We start from the raw sequence: 18,107 nt of genomic DNA, 5'->3' as shown, positions 1-18,107 counted from the left end.
TACTGTAAATTGTACCTAAATTGTACCTCATCCTATTTCTGCTTTGCACTATATAGTACTGTACATTAGTACACTGCATAGTATTGTATATTATATGGTAACTCAGAACATTGTACATATGTCTATACCGAACACTGTGACCTCATTTTCTTCTTCTAAATTACATGCTATACTATGTTATTTGATACTATCTTGTCTAGCACAGTCTCTGGAGCGTAACAGTAAGAAGCATTTTGTATGAAAGTATTCTGTACTTCTGTATGACAACTATTAAAGAAACTTGAAACTTGAAACTTGAACTTGAAATAAAAGGAGCAAGATCAAATAGACAGAGTAAAATAGTGCAATAGTGCAGTGCAATAAAATTGTAGAATAGAATAGATAAAAAAAAAAATATATATTTTACAGTGCAATAAAATAGTTCTGGATTACTGTTCAACAGTTCAAAGCCGTCCCAAACCTTTGTTCAGTATCCATAGTTCAAAACATGACAGTCTTCTCTTCTGCCTGACACCACAATGCACATTTTAAGGCAAGCCATATCAGACAGTATTAAAGGTGACAGTCTCCCCTGCTCATTACAGTCTCCCGTTGCCTGACACCACAAATGCACATTTCAAGGCAAGCCGTATCAGACAGTAGTCTCCTGCTCATGACAGTCTATTCTGCTCGATACACACACAGTTCAATACCCGACAGTTTTGAACCTGTAATAAACAATAGACAGAAAACTGTAGCCCAGTGCAATAAAAACCTGACAGTTTTGAACCTGTAATAAAAAGCAATAGACAGAGTAAAATAATACAGTGCAATAACAGAATAGTAGAATAGAATAGATAGTAAAAGTATGCAATAGAATGGACAGAGTAAAATAGTGCTACAGTACAACAGAGTGTATTAGAAGGCTATGGTGAAGAGGTACGTTTTTAGCTTATTTTTGAAAATATTAAGAGATATAGCTTCCCTAATGTCCATAGGTAGTGTGTTCCATAACTTTGGTGCATAGTTTGCAAAGGCTGCATCCCCGGTTTTCCTTAGACTGTGGCTTGGAACCTTCAATAGACCAGTAGTAGATGATCGCAATGTTCTATGAGGCACATAGTTGACTAGAGAATTTGCAATGTAGCTTGGTCCTGTTCCATTTAGTGCTTTGTATAAGGAGGAGGACCTTGAAATCAATTCTAAATGTTACCGGAAGCCAGTGTAGGTTAGCTAATACAGGACTGATGTGGTCTCTCCTCTTGGTTCTAGTTAGTAGCCTAGCTGCCGAGTTTTGAATGAGTTGGAGTCGTTCTGTATTTTTTTTTGGGAGGAGTGCATTACAGTAGTCAAGTCGGCTTGAGATAAAGGCATGGATCAGTTTTTCAGCGTCTTTTTGATTTATAAACGGCCTTACCTTACCTATGTTTCTAAGGTGGAAAAATTATGTTTTTGTCACCTTGTTGATGTGTGATTTAAAGCTTAGGTCTGAGTCTATTATAACACCAAGACTTGTAACTTGATTATCAACTGTTAGTCTGCAACACTACTATCACCGACATCTAAGAAGGGAGATCCCCCCTTGAATGGCCCTTCTAAGGTTTCTCTCCTCCACGTGGGGTATGTCTGGGAGTGCTTGCATTCATTCATTTATTTGCATTTATTTTAAATTTGTTGGACCTTATGGTGTTCTTGTTTTGTTCTTGACTTATTGTTATGTTTCTTCTTGACTTGTTTAAAGAAGACATGTCCGGCCCATGGGGACATTAACGTGTGTTGTCGGGCCTTACAAATAAATTTGATTTGATTTGATTTAACTTCGGGTTTGATCGAAGGAGTAAGTTGCCCCATATTGCTCTGTAACATTTCTCTTTTTGTTATAGGACCGACTAGTAGGATTTCAGGATTTTTTTTAATATACTGATTATATCCTAAATCACCCTCCTCTGCACAATGTGCAATAGTCCATACTGGGTTTTAGTGTACCCTGCTACCCTGTACCCTGGTATAAATAACAGATTTTTGAGTGTGTGAATGAATGAATAAATGAATGGATGAATGAATGAACAAATGAATGAATGACATTTTATTTTCATGTTATGTCCGACGACCCATCCCACACGATTATAAGACACCAAAAACAACAATTGAACATAACAATCACTTCCCATTAGGGATTTTCCGATATTATCGGCCTACCGATATTGGCATTAAAATGTAATATCGGAAATGATCGGTATCGGTTTAAATTTTTTTTTTTTTACATTTATTTAACCTTTATTTACCCAGGCAAGCAAGTAAGAACAAATTCTTATTTTATTTATTGTGAAAAGTATGCATAATGGGGGGGGGGGGGGCCCTGCATATATCGGTATCGGTTTATATCGGTATCTGAAATTAAGAGTTGGACAATAACGGTATTTCGGATATCGGTAAAAAAGTCAATATCGAACATCCCTACTTTCCATGGTTTCTAGGTTACACCGTTCACACCATCAGAGGCCAAAATACATCATATAATATGTTATTTTAGTTTATGAATAGAATACAATACAATAGAAATACTTTTATTATCCAGAGGGAAATTTGACACTGCAAATCGCTCAACATTTAAACATTTAGACAGAACAGGTCACGAATAAGAATAACAAAACAAATCAGATCAAATTGCCTAAGATAAGAGTAGAATAAAATAGAATAAAAATGGAATAAAATATACAGTAAATAAATACAGTAAACATATACTGAGGTCTACAGTAGGTACAGCGACTTCGGGTTATTGAGAAGCGCTATATAAATTAAATGAATTATTATTAATGTTGCACAGTGCTGTTTCAAAACTAATAAGAGTCCAGGAAGATGGTAACTGTCACTCTGTGCTCAGTGATGCATTGTATAGTCTGATGGCTGTTGGAATGAAGGACTTCCTGTGCCGTTCAGTGCTGCATTTAGGTAGTGTGAGCCTGGCACTGAACATGCTCCTCCTGTCAGCCAAGTCTGTGTATAGTGGGTGGGAGGGGTTTTCCCTGATGGCCTGGAGCTTAGCAAGGCTCCTCCTCTCCGCCACCCTCGCTAGGGAGTCCAGCTCCACCCCAACCACGCTACTGGCCTTCCTGACCAGTTTATCCAGCCTGTTTGTGTCCCCTGCTCTCAGTCCGCTGCCCCAGCAGGTCACAGCGTACAAGAAGGAGCCCCGCCACCACAGACTCATAAAACATCCTCAACATCATTGTACAGACATTGAAGGATCTCAGCCTTCTGAGGAAGCAGAGTCGGCTCTGGCCCTTCTTGTACAGTGCCTCTGCGTGTTTTGACCCGTTCAGTTTGTTGTCGATGTGCACACCGAGGTATTTGTACACCTCAACCATGTCCACATCGACTCCCCTAATGGAAACGGGGGTCACAGGTGCACTCCTCCTCCTCCCCAGCTCCACAACCAGTTCCTTGGTCTTCGCCACATTTAGCTGCAGGTGGTTTATCCCAAGCTTTCTCTAAATATTCAGCAAGTGCAAAAACCCTGTGATCAAAAATCCATTTGAATCTATCTGCATCACTAAACCACATTAACTCAAGGTTTTTACACCTGTCAAATAACTGTTTACGCAACTCATAGTATAGTGGACAATAAAACATAAAATGAAACTCATTCTCAATATCGATACCACAGTAAATACAGATCCGCTCCTCTTCTGTGACCCCCCCCCCCCCGGTAACGTCCGGTCTCGAGGTGCAGGGGGAAAATCCCAGAGCGGAGCTGGTCACATAATGACCTTTGTCTTTTTGATAATGGAGCACACACATATTTTTCATTTCTATAACAACTTTCTATCGTACTATGTTCTTCGTTTTGGTTTATGTAGTATTTTCTGTGACCATTTAATAGTTAGACAAGGCTTCCTTAACCAAGGAGATGTTAACAGTATTTACAATCTGGAAAAGGTCAGATGTCTTCTATCTCACTTGCCCATGCACCTTTTACAGTTACATCCCAGTTGAAAATGTTCTTAGCAACTCGACTCTCTGGCATTTTTATAAATCTGTTCCATAAAGCTAACATGCTGCCTTTCCATCTTATTCCACACAGTTCCCATCCCATATCTCCCGTTATTGCCAATACAGGGGTGAATTTACTGTATGGACTCCTAGAAAGTACCGTATTGCCCTATGCTGTACCTTTTCTCCTTTTCTATTTACTTTTGAACCCCATACCCCTGCCATAATAGTCCATAACAGGGCAAACACATGAATGAAATAATTTGGAGTAGGTAGCATATCCCAAATCACCCAGCTGTTTTGTTTTTGCTATTATACCACCCAGTGTCCTACTAGCAGATTCAGCCAATGCAGCTGTACCCTGTTCGAAGTTCAGATGCTGTTCCAAAATGAAGCCTAAATATTTATATTTTTCAGCATATTCACATTTTTGTTCCCCAAAGTAAAACAGAAAATTACTCCTTTTAAATGTAGTTGGTCTGAAATGCATGGTTTGAGTTTTACTGTAATTAACTGTAAGTCTCCACTTTCTACACCAGCCTTCCATACATATTAACATTTTCTGAAGTGTGGTTGTGCGTGCATGTACAGTATGTCTGTATGTGTGTGTGTGCATGTACAGTACGTGTCCTCATGGCCTCCTGCAGAGATGTGTGCTTTAGTGCACAATTGGAGGTGGGCTTCCCACTCTCCTCATTTATCAAGTTTTCTTGGAAAGTATTCTATTTTCGTTCTTAAGCACAGAATTTAGAATGTGTGCACGCACAAAAAAAACGGGATTTATCACATGTGCGTACACAGGTCCTACGCACACCTGTCTTCATAAATATCACCTTGCTCCTAAGCTTGAGCTCGTGCATGGTTTTAAGTATTTGCATACCAGAACCGCCCCGATTATCCATATATGGTCATGAAACACCCCCATGGGATGTGAAATAATGGACTGACCCGAGGGAATTGCGTGTTATGGAGAAATACGAGACAGGCTGACAGACATGTACACGTACCGTGATGTCGTATATGATATCTCTTAAAGACCATATTAACTAATAAAGCCCATGCTGGAATATGACTGCCTTTTTCCGTTTTGTTCGATTAATACCCAGGGATTAAAGTTCTCCTCAATTGTATTCCAAATCGCGATGGATTTTCCGTAAATGTTCTACCTGCTGCATATGATTTCTAGAGGCATACAATCTATTTTGATGTCAGTATTGGGTAGCCTATATAAACAATAATACGAGAGCATATACAAGAACAATGAATCTCACTGCCATGTATGATGTAGCCTAAGTATACGCCATGTGTAGCCTGCCTATGTGATAAATACAAACATGAACTTGAATCCCATCATCATATTTACATAGTCTGTCCACTATGTTTATTACTTTGTTATTTCCCCCCCCCTATCTATGTAAAGCGACCTTGCATGGGTCTCTTGAAAGACGCTATATAAAATGAAGCTCTATTATTATTATTATTGTTATTATTATTATTATTATTATTATTAAAATACTGTCTTTTACTGTTAGTCTCAGTGAAGTTTCAACGGAGCGAGGTAATCTATTCTAACCAACAGATTGAAGTAGAAAGCATTTCGTTGTGGCCAATCTTATTTGGAAACATGACACAAAATAATAGTATGTCGCTTTTTATTTGAAACAATATTTAATCGCGTTTGGTGGAGGTGGCTGTTCTGTAACCCCTTTCGTGACTGTGATGCACCGAGTGAATCCACAGTCACTTGCTCCTCAATAGGAAACCAACCTAGATTTACCCTGAAGGACTGGTTCTAACCGAACCGTTCGTTATACAAGAATCACAGAGAAATGTCAAAGGTGCTCACATTTGCACGAGGGTTTCGGACAGAGATACGGGATGGTTTGAAAGCTCGGCGTTGCTAATAAACATTTTAAATATTTTTTATAAACTGGTCAACACGGCATTATTTCCGGCGTTGGCTGCCTGGGCCCTGTTTCTTGTACCTGGTTCAACTAAGTCGATCATTATCCAGCTTCAGTTAACCCGATGTTCGAAGCCGGGATTTTCCTGTTCCTCGAAGGTGGATTCAGTCTCGTTAACTCAAGCCAGACTTGCGACTCAGGCTAAATGCGCGCGGCCGCTTCAGGCGAAAAGCCAGCACGTATCGATGGCAGAGATCCTGATTCTCTAACGGCATTGATTGATTAATTGATTTAAAACTTTATTGACAGATTGCAATACGGCTCAATCGCCTCGCCGACAAGTTAAATGCGTTATCTATAGGCTAATTTTAAGTCCCTCATTACCTCAATCAATCAGATTATATTTCTTTAAACTTGCCTGCTGGATTGAATAATCAAATGAGATCTTGCTAGCGAAAATAATTAGTTAAACTTATACAGAATTACGATACGGCTCTCTTACCCATTGATTGATGTATAGTCGATCTTTAATTTATCTCCAATGTGGTCTAACGGGTTGTTGTTTTGACTATCACGCAGACGACCGGGGTTCGAGACCCTAGTCTTTTCCTTCTTTTTGCAATATAGGAATAATTCAATTTGGTGCACGTTGAGAGCTATATAAAGAATGACATCCTCAATGCATGTAGATTTATAATATTTTAACTTAAAACCAGGCTACTTTGGCGTATAATCATTAATATTATATTCAAAAAAATCATATTGGAAACACCGGGTTTTGAACCCCGGTCGCTGGGTTGGCAGGCTTGAGCACTACCGCTGCACCACTGTGCCAGATGGGATAAATTCATTGTTTATACATTAATGAACGAGAGACCCGTGTTTAGAATATCCTTTGTTTTGAATGAAGTTTATCTCTTTATCCTCATTCATTAATGTGACGTCAACGGCTCATTCAATTTCTCAAATCCGTCAAACAGCGCATCTCATCAGACATCTTAATCCCAGTTACAATTAAAATAATCACATAATGTGTACATCATACGAGCGAGCGCCACGGTATATATAACGTGCATTATTTAGGACAAAGTGAATTTAGTATCAGCATTTTGGGTCTATTTTACATTTCAAAAGCCCCCTCTGGAAGAATGGAGCACAAAAACGTAATTCAGAATGGTATAATGCAGATCGTAGACTGTGGGAATAGTTTCAGGAAACGGGCTGTCACTTCTTTGCGGGGGCGTGGCGATGGTTCAGGCTAACTTGAACTTAAACTCTGCTTTCGACCAGGCTCAAACTTTTGGATCTGTTGTCATGGTGATTTGGAAAATCCACGTACGGGGAACCGGAAAGTCCGGCTAACTCAGTTATCCAGTTAAAGTTATCCGGCTAACTCAGTTATCCTAGGTACAAGGAACGGGGCCCTGGTGTGATCACAGCGCATGCGCATCATGCACACAACGCCGGAAATAATGCAGTGTTGACCAGTATATAAAAAATATTTAAAATGTTTATTAGCAACGCCGAGCTTTCAAACCATCCCTGTCCGAAACCCTCCTGCAACTGTGAGTACCTTTGAAACGTCTCTGTGATTCTTGTATAATGAACGGTTCGGTCAGAACCAGTCATTCAGGGTAAATCTAGGTTGGTTTCCTATTGAGGAGCAAGTGACTGTGGATTCACTCGGTGCATCACAGTCACGAAAGGGGCTAGGTGGTTGATGGTGGTTGAGAAGTGAGAGAGAGAGAGAACCCTTGTAAGTTCTCTCTATTTATACACTGTGGAGCGCAGTTCTGGAAGGTTCTAGCCTGTTCTAACCGGTTCTACTATATGACATCATACTGAAGCTTAACTTGAATTACACTATGACACGGCGGCAGTTACACTAGGTGTTCTGCGTCTGCCCCCCCTGCCAAACAAGCAAGCCAACCTCTTGTTCGCGCATGAGCCCATTATAATTACACTACTGTCGCTATTTCACAATGAACTATAATGAATTACGGTTCATACAGAACACGTGCCAGTGTCAGGACTCAGAGTAATGCACGAAAGCTTATTTCCGCGTTGAAACTAATGCATGAACTGAGGAGCGCATATGCCGTAGTAACGATATTCTACCACTGGGCGTCAGCTAAGCATGCTCAGAACTGTGCGTAGACATAAGCACAAAGTCAAGTTCAAGTTCAAATTGATAAATCCCACACTTTGCTTAGAAATGGTCGTACGCACGGGTTAAGAACATATATGTGCGTACGCCACGTTGATAAATGAGGACATTTACAACAAGCGTTGCAGGGCCAAGGCTAAGAGAATAACCAAAGACTCTAGTCACCCAAACAACTGCCTCTTTGAACTGTTGCGGTCAGGCAAGCGCTACCGGAGTCTCATGGCCAGTACGTGTGTATATTTTCCCCAACAGAGTTTCACTTCCGCGTTCGGTTTGCGCGATCTGATTGGCCACTGACATTTTTCAGCGCCAATCGCGTTACTCCTAACAATCGCGCCAGCAGGCTGTTACCCTAACCTTAACCAACTAACCCTAACCCTGACCCTAACCTTAACCTTAACCAACTAACCCTAACCTTAACCAACTAACCCTAACCCTAACCTTAACCCTAACCATAACCAACTTCGAAAGAGAGCGACTTCGAAAGAGTCGCCAAGCTTAACCAGTTTGTTAGGAGTAACGTGATTGGCACTGAGAGAAACGTCAGTGGACAATCAGTTTGCGCAAACCGAACGCGGAACTTAAACTCCGTTGGGGAAAATATACAGGCGGCCAGTACAGAGAGACTCAGAAGGAGCTTCTATCCCCAGGCCATCAGGATGCTCAATGACTCCATGTACCAACCCATCATCTACACTCATTGCACACACATCCACATGCACACACTCACTTTTAAACAAACACTCACCTTAACACTCACTTTAGACACTTTAAAACTACATTATATTTATCTATTATTAAAGAGATTTGCACTACATTCATACCTCATTTGAAATTGCACCTTACCTTAACGTTTTGTACCAACTTTTCTGCATTGTACCTCACTGTTTACTAATTTTAACTACTTTAGATTGTATATTGCACTTTATACAACGGCATGCAAATTTCTCGATTCTGATTGGCCATTCACACGTCTTTATTGGTAACAATCCACGGTCCTGGGCTCAGGACCCGCCCACAACCAAATCACATAACCCTCCCCGGCTCACTCCGGGAGAAAACAGGATCGCGGAGAACAAATGGTTATGTTGAAAGCACCATAACGACTAAATATGAAGCGATTCTGTCAAGGGGAATGTGTTAGTATTTTAAACAATGTTGGATGATGTAATTGATGGGTCTTGACTCAATCTAGAACAAAAGAAAAATCGCGGATTGATTGATAGATTAATTGATTGATTTAAATTTCTTCCTTCCTACTTTCCGACTGCAGCGTTCTCTCTCACACTGTCCGACGCTGGCGTACCCACAAACACACACATACACACACACACACACACACACACACATACACACACACACACGCACACACACACTGTGACACACACACACACACACACACACACGCACACACACACACACACACTCCTGTCTGCAACAGCGGGGGAGTCAGACTGAGAGAGAAGCAGCGCTGTTTTAAGTGAGCATGGTCTATTGAATTGATTGATTGGTTGATTGATTGCTAATTTTATTACTGTACCCCTGGTTTCCAACTGGTTAAGTTTAGGCTAAAAGAAATAAATAAAAAAATAGGGCGAAGAAAACGTTTTTTTCCTATAGGGCAAAGAAAACGTTTTAATAAATTTTCAATCAATCATTCCAATAATACACAGTTGGATGTGTTAGTTGGTTGGATGCACTTCAAGCTGCTTCCACATGAGGCAACTTCTCTCAATCATTCCAATAATACACAGTTGGATGTGTTAGTTTGGTTGGATGCACTTCAAGCTGCTTCCACATGGAGTTGTGGGAACTACTTTTTCTGGCGGATGGTTTTTTCAATAAATCTTCGATTAATGTGTGTTTATTGTATAGAAATAAGGTTGGATGAATCTGGCAGTTGTATAAAAGCTTTACACCACGTGCAGTCGTGATTTGTGACCAATAAACCATGCCTAGGGGGGTCTAACGACCCTCGGCTGCGCCTCGGGCCTAACAACCACCCCTAGGCATGGTTTATTGGTCACAAACCACTCCTGCGTGTGATGTAATGCTTAAGTATATTGTATATATGTATATTGTATATTCCTCTTTACTTACTTTTTTTTAACTTACTCTTTACTTACTTACTTTCACCGTAAAGTACCTGTATTTTATTGTGATATTTAATAAACAAACTTGAACTACTGAGCACACTTTCCAGTTCATATATGTGGTGATGACAGCTATATGTTTTTAACTCATGCTCTATATCTCACGCACCACCAGAGCTGTATAGGTGCTCACATGAGTGTGCGACATTACACTACTTCAGGAGGTGTGTACCGATACTGTGTACTGACTCAAAGAGGTGTGTACTGATACTGTGTACTGACTCAAAGAGGTGTGTACTGATACTGTGTACTGACTCAAAGAGGTGTGTACTGATACTGTGTACTGACTCAAAGAGGTGTGTACTGATACTGTGTACTGACTCAAAACAAGTGAAGGGGAGGAAATATATTGTCATTGTTCTGTTCCTCTTAGCCCACGCACACAGATCAAAGCATTATGACATCATACTGTATCTCCTCTTAGCCCACGCACACAGATCAAAGCATTATGACATCATACTGTATCTCCTCTCAGCCCACATGCACAGATCAAAGCATTATGACAGCAAATAAGGAAAGACTACTTGAGGATGATAACTAACGCTAAGGACTTTTCTTTTTTCACAATAGGTTTATTAGGCTTGCTATGCCAATAAAGAGCCAATCATTGCAATATGTATTTCAGAATCAGAATCATGTTTTCTGCGTTGCTCATTGATTCATGCTTTCTGCGTTGCTGATTGATTCATGCTTTCTGTGTTGCTGATTGATTCATGCTTTCTGCGTTGCTGATTGATTTATGCTTTCTGTGTTGCTGATTGATTCATGCTTTCTGTGTTGCTGATTGATTCATGCTTTCTGCATTGCTGATTGATTCATGCTTTCTGCGTTGCTGATTGATTCATGCTTTCTGTGTTGCTGATTGATTCATGCTTTCTGCATTGCCGATTGATTCATGCTTTCTGCGTTGCTGATTGATTCATGCTTTCTGTGTTGCTGATTGATTCATGCTTTCTGCGTTGCTGATTGATTCATGCTTTCTGCATTGCCGATTGATTCATGCTTTCTGCGTTGCTGATTGATTCATGCTTTCTGTGTTGCTGATTGATTCATGCTTTATGCGTTGCTGATTGATTCATGTTTTCTGCGTTGCTGATTGATTCATGCTTTATGCGTTGCTGATTGATTCATGTTTTCTGCGTTGCTGATTGATTCATGCTTTCTGCGTTGCTGATTGATTCATTCTTTCTGTGTTGCTGATTGATTCATGTTTTCTGTGTTGCTGATTATGTCCACAGAATGTGGAGCCTATCTGCTATGCATTCGGTAGCATCTGTCTGTCTGTGTGTGGGTGTGTGTCTGTGTGTGTGTGAATCTGCGCAACATCTCACAAACTATAGGGCCGAGGGCAAGGGGGGACTGTACAATCCCTTTAAAAAAAGTGTATTTGGCCAGGCCGTCTTTTCATATAGAGCATCCCACCAATGGAACTCAATACCTCAAACAATTAGAGTGTCCACATCATATCATTCATTCAAGTGCAGGGTTCGGGAATGGCTCATTGAAAACCAGCATTGTCAACACTGAGGTGTCTGTGTGTGGATATTAGGGGTGGGAATCGCCAGAGACCTCGCGATACGATACTATCGTGATACTTGGATACTCGATATATCACGAATATTGTGATTTCTTTTTCAACTTTTTTTATTTTTTTAGCTGCAAAGTAAAACTGTCAACATGTTTTATCTAATAAAATAAAGTTCAGTCTGTTCATCTCACTTCAATCAATTGTATTGCAGAACATGGTATTTTCTCAAGCAGACAGATGTAAACACTGTAATCTGTGTTGCATGTACCTGACAAACTGAACTGTTTGTATTACAGTCATATTCCAACTTAACTGAATGCACATGTGTGTGTGGACTACTGTACTATTACAGGTATTGAAATGAACAAAGCAACTTCATTATACAAAAAATAAATAAAAATAAAAAAAAAAAAATAATAATAATAATAATAATAATAATAATAATAATAATAATAATAATAATAATAATAATAATAATAATAATAATAATAATAATAATAATAATAATAATAATAATAAAAAAAAAATTATGAATAATTAAATAACGATACTTGGCGTCCCTGTATCGATACAGTATCGCCACGCAAAGTATCGCGATACTACTACGTATCGATTTCCCCCCCACCCCTAGTGGATATGGTGCGTTTGTCTATGTCTGGGTCTTTTAATATGTCATGATGTGCTCTGTCCTTGTGTCCATGACTGTATTGTGACCTGTATCCCTATCGTATGTCTATGTGCTTTTGTTGTGTTTTTATTCTAATGTTATTTATCTTGATTTTATTCTGTTTTTATTGCTAACCCTTTTTCACACCGGATTTTAGCCTGTACCTTCTGGCAGGGGGACTGCCAATGGAAATTAGCCTTTTGGCTAAAATTGGGTCCATTTACATTTGTAAAATGTTTTATTAATGTACGCTGTCCCCCTTGATCAAATAAGGTAAACCTAAACCAGCCTGTGCTTTGTTGCAGAACGTTACAGAGGCACAAGGATGCGTGTGTGGGAATATGTTTCAGGCAACAGGAAGTTTAATTAATATCCAGGCCACAAGAAATTACATAAATGTCATATGTAAATGTACATGCCATAATATCCTTCATTCATTGAGGGGACATATGTATTACCAACTATAGCATGCCGTGAACATACAGTATATAAATGGATGGTTTATATATCTCTTTTATCCAAAGCACTTTACAATTTGTTCCTCAAATGTTACCCATTCACACACTGGCAAGGTGTCAACCTGCTCATCGGGAGCAGTTAGGGGTTAAGTGTCTAGCTCAAGGACACTTCGACGCGCTGCCCGGGAGGAGCGGGAATCGAACCGGGAACCTCCGGATTGCCAGACGACTGCTCTACCTCCCTCCTCTGTCGCCCCGGTATATGCTCAAATTAGCACCCATTCTAGTTGATTCATGCTTTCAGTGGTGCTGATTGCTTCATACAGATCCTCGAGTGCTCTGCCCTGGTTGGCGTGCGGTGACATGTGCACCACCATCGCCACAGCAGCTGTGAACTCTCCAGGCAGAAGGATGGTCAGCACAGCAGCTGTGGACTCTCCAGGCAACAGGATGGTCAGCACAGCAGCTGTGGACTCTCCAGGCAGCCAGGATGGTCAGCACAGCAGCTGTGAACTCTCCAGGCAACAGGATGGTCAGCACAGCAGCTGTGGACTCTCCAGGCAGCCAGGATGGTCAGCACAGCAGCTGTGGACTCTCCAGGCAACAGGATGGTCAGCACAGCAGCTGTGGACTCTCCAGGCAGCCAGGATGGTCAGCACAGCAGCTGTGGACTCTCCAGGCAGCCAGGATGGTCAGCACAGCAGCTGTGGACTCTCCAGGCAGCCAGGATGGTCAGCACAGCAGCTGTGGACTCTCCAGGCAGCCAGGATGGTCAGCACAGCAGCTGTGAACTCTCCAGGCAACAGGATGGTCAGCACAGCAGCTGTGGACTCTCCAGGCAACAGGATGGTCAGCACAGCAGCTGTGGACTCTCCAGGCAGCCAGGATGGTCAGCACAGCAGCTGTGAACTCTCCAGGCAGCCAGGATGGTCAGCACAGCAGCTGTGGACTCTCCAGGCAGCCAGGATGGTCAGCACAGCAGCTGTGGACTCTCCAGGCAGCCAGGATGGTCAGCACAGCAGCTGTGGACTCTCCAGGCAGCCAGGATGGTCAGCACAGCAGCTGTGGACTCTCCAGGCAGCCAGGATGGTCAGCACAGCAGCTGTGAGATATTCCCGGTTTGGGGAGGATAAGTGTGTTTGGGGGCGACGGTCGTCTGGTAATCCGGAGGTTCCCAGTTCGAGTCCCACTCCTCCCAGGCAGCGTGTCGAAGTGTCCTTGAGAAAGACACTTAACCCCTACCTGCTCCTGATGTGCAGGTTGGCACCTTGCATGGTTGCCTCCGTCGTTGGTGTGTGAATGTGTGAGTGAATGGGTAAAAATGTGAGGAACCAAATTGTAAAGCACTTTGGATAAAACCATTTATATCATGATTTGAGTGAATGCTTTTGTTACAGTACCAGGGTCACACTGGGCAGTGTTGACCATGAATCACACCCCCCTCCCTTGCTTTTTTACCAGGGGGTTCTTTCAACCTGTCCACTCGAAACACAGAAAACCTATTTGCTCAACCAAGTCCCTGTGGAGCAAATAATATTACAGTCCTTTGCTTCCCGCTGGTAGGCGATCCTTGCTCTTAATTGGCACAGCTTGTTATCCAGGGATTGTATGTTGGCTAGCGGAATGCTGGGTGGCGGGGGGGGGGGGGGGGCAAATCGAGGCTGGGCTGCGGGATGCAGAGGCTGGGCGAAGAGATACCGGACCACGCCATCGGACCAGCAAGTGAAGACCAACAGAAAGGGCTTTGTTGCAACAGTTTCATAATGGCATTGGCAATAATTTATACTGTAGATTAGCTGAATATGAGACTTGGATTTTTTTTTTTTTTATATATAAAATGTTTACACTACATTTTCGAGTAAGTACATTTTTCCAACTTAGATTTAGGTGGGACTCATGTATTAATATCCTTCATTATACTTAAAAAACATCTCTATATACTACTGTATGTGGAGTCACAAATCAGTTACAAATGGAAGGCTGTGTCTCGGATCAGATTACCTTTCCTCGCTCCCTCCGCTTTTTAAAAGGAGCTTTAGAATACAAATTGCTTTACAACTGGAGCAGCAGGTAAGAGGGCACTGTTGAAAACACACCAATTACTTGCTCCAACAGACACTGGATCCCACAGAGGTACCACACGGGGGGCTCTTTGAGAGTGATCGACAGGGAGTGCCCCCCTGTCTCCGGAGGTCTCGTAGTGGTGACCGGAGTGCCGGATGTCCCGCGATGATGTCGGGGAGTTCGTGACCCTCTCTGCGCCGCCCCCTATCTCCCTGTCTCCGGCTGTCCCTGAGCAACGACCGGAGTGTTAAATGTCCCTTGACTAAGACGGGGAGGACGTGACCCTCTTTGCGCCGCCCCTGTGCCTCAAATAGATTGCTATCAGCTCTATCTTTAATCTTTCAAAATGTTCAGTTGCTATCGCTATTAGCTCTATCTTTAATTTTTCAAAATGTACAGTTGCTATTGCATGCACTCATCTGTGTTCCACTACACACATGAGTGCATGCTTACCAACTGTCCGTCTGCAACACTACTATCACCAACATCTAAGAAGGGAGATCCCCCCTTGAATGGCCCTTCTAAGGTTTCTCTCCTCCACACTGCCTGTGGAGCTTTTTTCCCTATTGTTAGGTTTTAGTGAGTTTTTCCTTACCTTCGCGTGGGGTATGTCTGGGAGTGCTTGCATTCTTTCATTTATTTGCATCCATCTAAAAATGTTTGCACCTTATGGTGTTCTTGTTCTGTTCTTGACTTATTGTTATGTTTTCTTCTTGACTTGTTTAAAGAAGACCTGTACGGCCCATGGGGACATTAACGTGTGTTGTCGGGCCCTATAAATAAATTTGATTTGATTTGATTTGAAATAAATAAATACATTTGATTTGATTTAATGCCCAAAGGATATTGTGGCAGTTAAGACCTATGCCTATGGAATCCATGTACCATATCCTGTATCCAGCCGGCTTTAAACCCTTCTGACACGTTTATCCTCATTGATCCGTTTCTCATTGATCCGTTAAAACTAAAAACACCCTTTTCAAGACACAATACAGATTTTATATTTTATATATTTCTTTACAATATAAACTCTAAAAGCTATCACATTCACACTCAAAACCATCCGATCGGCTTCACACCTGCAAATACACGTACCGTCCAAAACATTCCAATATGGATGCACACGGCTCTTCATCTCAAGGAACTCAATTTGCGACGGATAACAAAGTGGTGGCAGAAACTCACTGGATGTAGCGCTTCAGCTCCTGTCCACTGCACATGGACCAGTGGTAGCGGTGGAAGGCGGCCTGCACCAGCGGGGCCATCACGCTCCCCATGGCCGTCTCGTCGCCGCAGCGGTTCCCCTGGCCGTCGTGCTCCATGCCCAGCCTGTCGTTCACCCCACAGAGACACCAGGTCAGGCAGTGCACACGCAGATGTTATGGAGATGTCTTTTTTTGCTACTGTGAAGCACTTTGAGCTGCAATTCTGAGTACTTTCAGATGATCAGCTGTTGCGTTAGGTACATTTATAGATAAAGACAGCTGAGGTTGAGTAAAGATGATCAGCTGTTGCATTAGGTACCTTTATAGATAAAGACAGCTGAGGTTGAGTACTTTCAGATGATCAGCTGTTGTGTTAGGTACATTTATAGATAAAGACAGTTGAGGTTGAATAAAGATGATCAGCTGTTGCATTAGGTACCTTTATAGATAAAGACAGCTGAGGTTGAGTACTTTCAGATGATCAGCTGTTGTGTTAGGTACATTTATAGATAAAGACAGTTGAGGTTGAGTAAAGATGATCAGCTGTTGTGTTAGGTACCTTTATAGATAAAGACAGCTGAGGTTGAGTACTTTCAGATGATCAGCTGTTGTGTTAGGTACATTTATAGATAAAGACAGCTGAGGTTGAGTAAAGATGATCAGCTGTTGCATTAGGTACATTTATAGATGAAGACAGCTGAGGTTGAGTACTTTCAGGCCATGTTCACAGTACAAAATTACGACTTGTTACACCTGCAAATACAAAATAATTCTAAATGTATGAATTTGCCCTGCAAAATAATTCAAAATGGACATGTATTATGGTTATTTGGGCCAAGGGTTCCTTTGGATTCCTTCAAGTGAGAATTAACTGTAGATAAATCACCGCAACTGAGCACATATGCACTTGAGAAAACGAAACGATAACAATAGTAGAAAATGATATTCAGAAGACTCAAGGCTAATCTGGTTCAAAAGGTCCTGCGTGTCAGCTAGTATGAGATCAGTGAGAGGCCCCAGGAGGATGCTTCCTCTGCATATATACGGTAATAATGGGACATGCTGCACTATTATGGGCAAAGACGGTCATTTGCTTTGCATTACCACACAATGAATCCTCTGGGCAGAGAGTTGCCTCTACACACGTGGCCTCGATGTACTCTACAAACACAGAGACACACTCACACATACTGGCAGCGCTTCGATTCTTTTAACTGGGATGGTTAAGGCTTGTCCAGAGGTGCCACTTTATGACATGGAAGCATGTTTTTGGGTTGATGCTCTCTTATTTAGGTTGGGTCAAACGCCAACCTAAAGAAATCCCAGGGTTTTAAAATTAGAGTAGGTGAAAACATTATTGAGGATAAAGAGGAGGTCACCTACCTGGGCTTTATTTTAAATAACAAACTTTCTAACGAAAAAATGGCACAAAAAGTTATTACTAAGGTCAATCAAAAAACCAAATTTGTATTTAGAATTTCCTCGTTCATAAATAGGAACGCTCTGAGGACCCTAGCTGGAGCCCTCATCCAATGTCACTTTGACTATGCTTGCACTTCATGGTACAGCAACATATCAAAACAAATGAAGACAAAGCTCCAGACCTCCCAAAACAAACTAGTGAGACTCCTGCACAACCTTCACTTTAGGACTCACCTAACGCCAGCCCACTTTAGCAGGCTGGGATGGCTTAGGGTTGAAGAAAGAGTACACCAGCTTAAAATGCTACTGGTTTTTAAAGTACTAAAAGAAACGGTCCCCAAGTACCTAGTCAATTATTTTAATAAAGTAGGAGATGTCCACAAACACGCCACAAGAGGAAGCCCCACGGACCTGGTCCCGCCGAGAGTCAGGACATGCATGGGGAAAGATGCATTTTTTTACTCGGCTACGGTAATGTGGAATGCCCTGCCAACATTTATAAAACTCCTGAACTCCCCTCTCGGATTTAAATCCGCCCTAAAAACATGGCTCAGCAGCAACTCAAAT

At 41.7% G+C, this 18,107-nt stretch overlaps 1 protein-coding gene across 1 annotated transcript in view; it reads right to left on the bottom strand.

The window, feature by feature from the left end:
• adamts3 (ADAM metallopeptidase with thrombospondin type 1 motif, 3) overlaps positions 1 to 18,107 on the bottom strand; it is a gene marked incomplete at its 3' end in the record, with an annotated part of 357,741 nt that overhangs the window by 111,511 nt on the left and 228,123 nt on the right. The window contains exon 9 of the mRNA XM_084307667.1: positions 16,099 to 16,242. Within this exon, the coding sequence (XP_084163793.1) occupies positions 16,099 to 16,242 (144 nt within the window). The remainder of the gene's footprint in view (positions 1 to 16,098; positions 16,243 to 18,107) is intronic.

Source organism: Notolepis coatsorum, assembly GCF_963971535.1.
Source record: "Notolepis coatsorum genome assembly, chromosome: 2".
NCBI classification, from domain to species: Eukaryota; Metazoa; Chordata; class Actinopteri; order Aulopiformes; family Paralepididae; genus Notolepis; species Notolepis coatsorum.
Note: the sequence above shows the minus strand (reverse complement) of the source record. Positions and strands in the feature narration are given on the sequence as shown.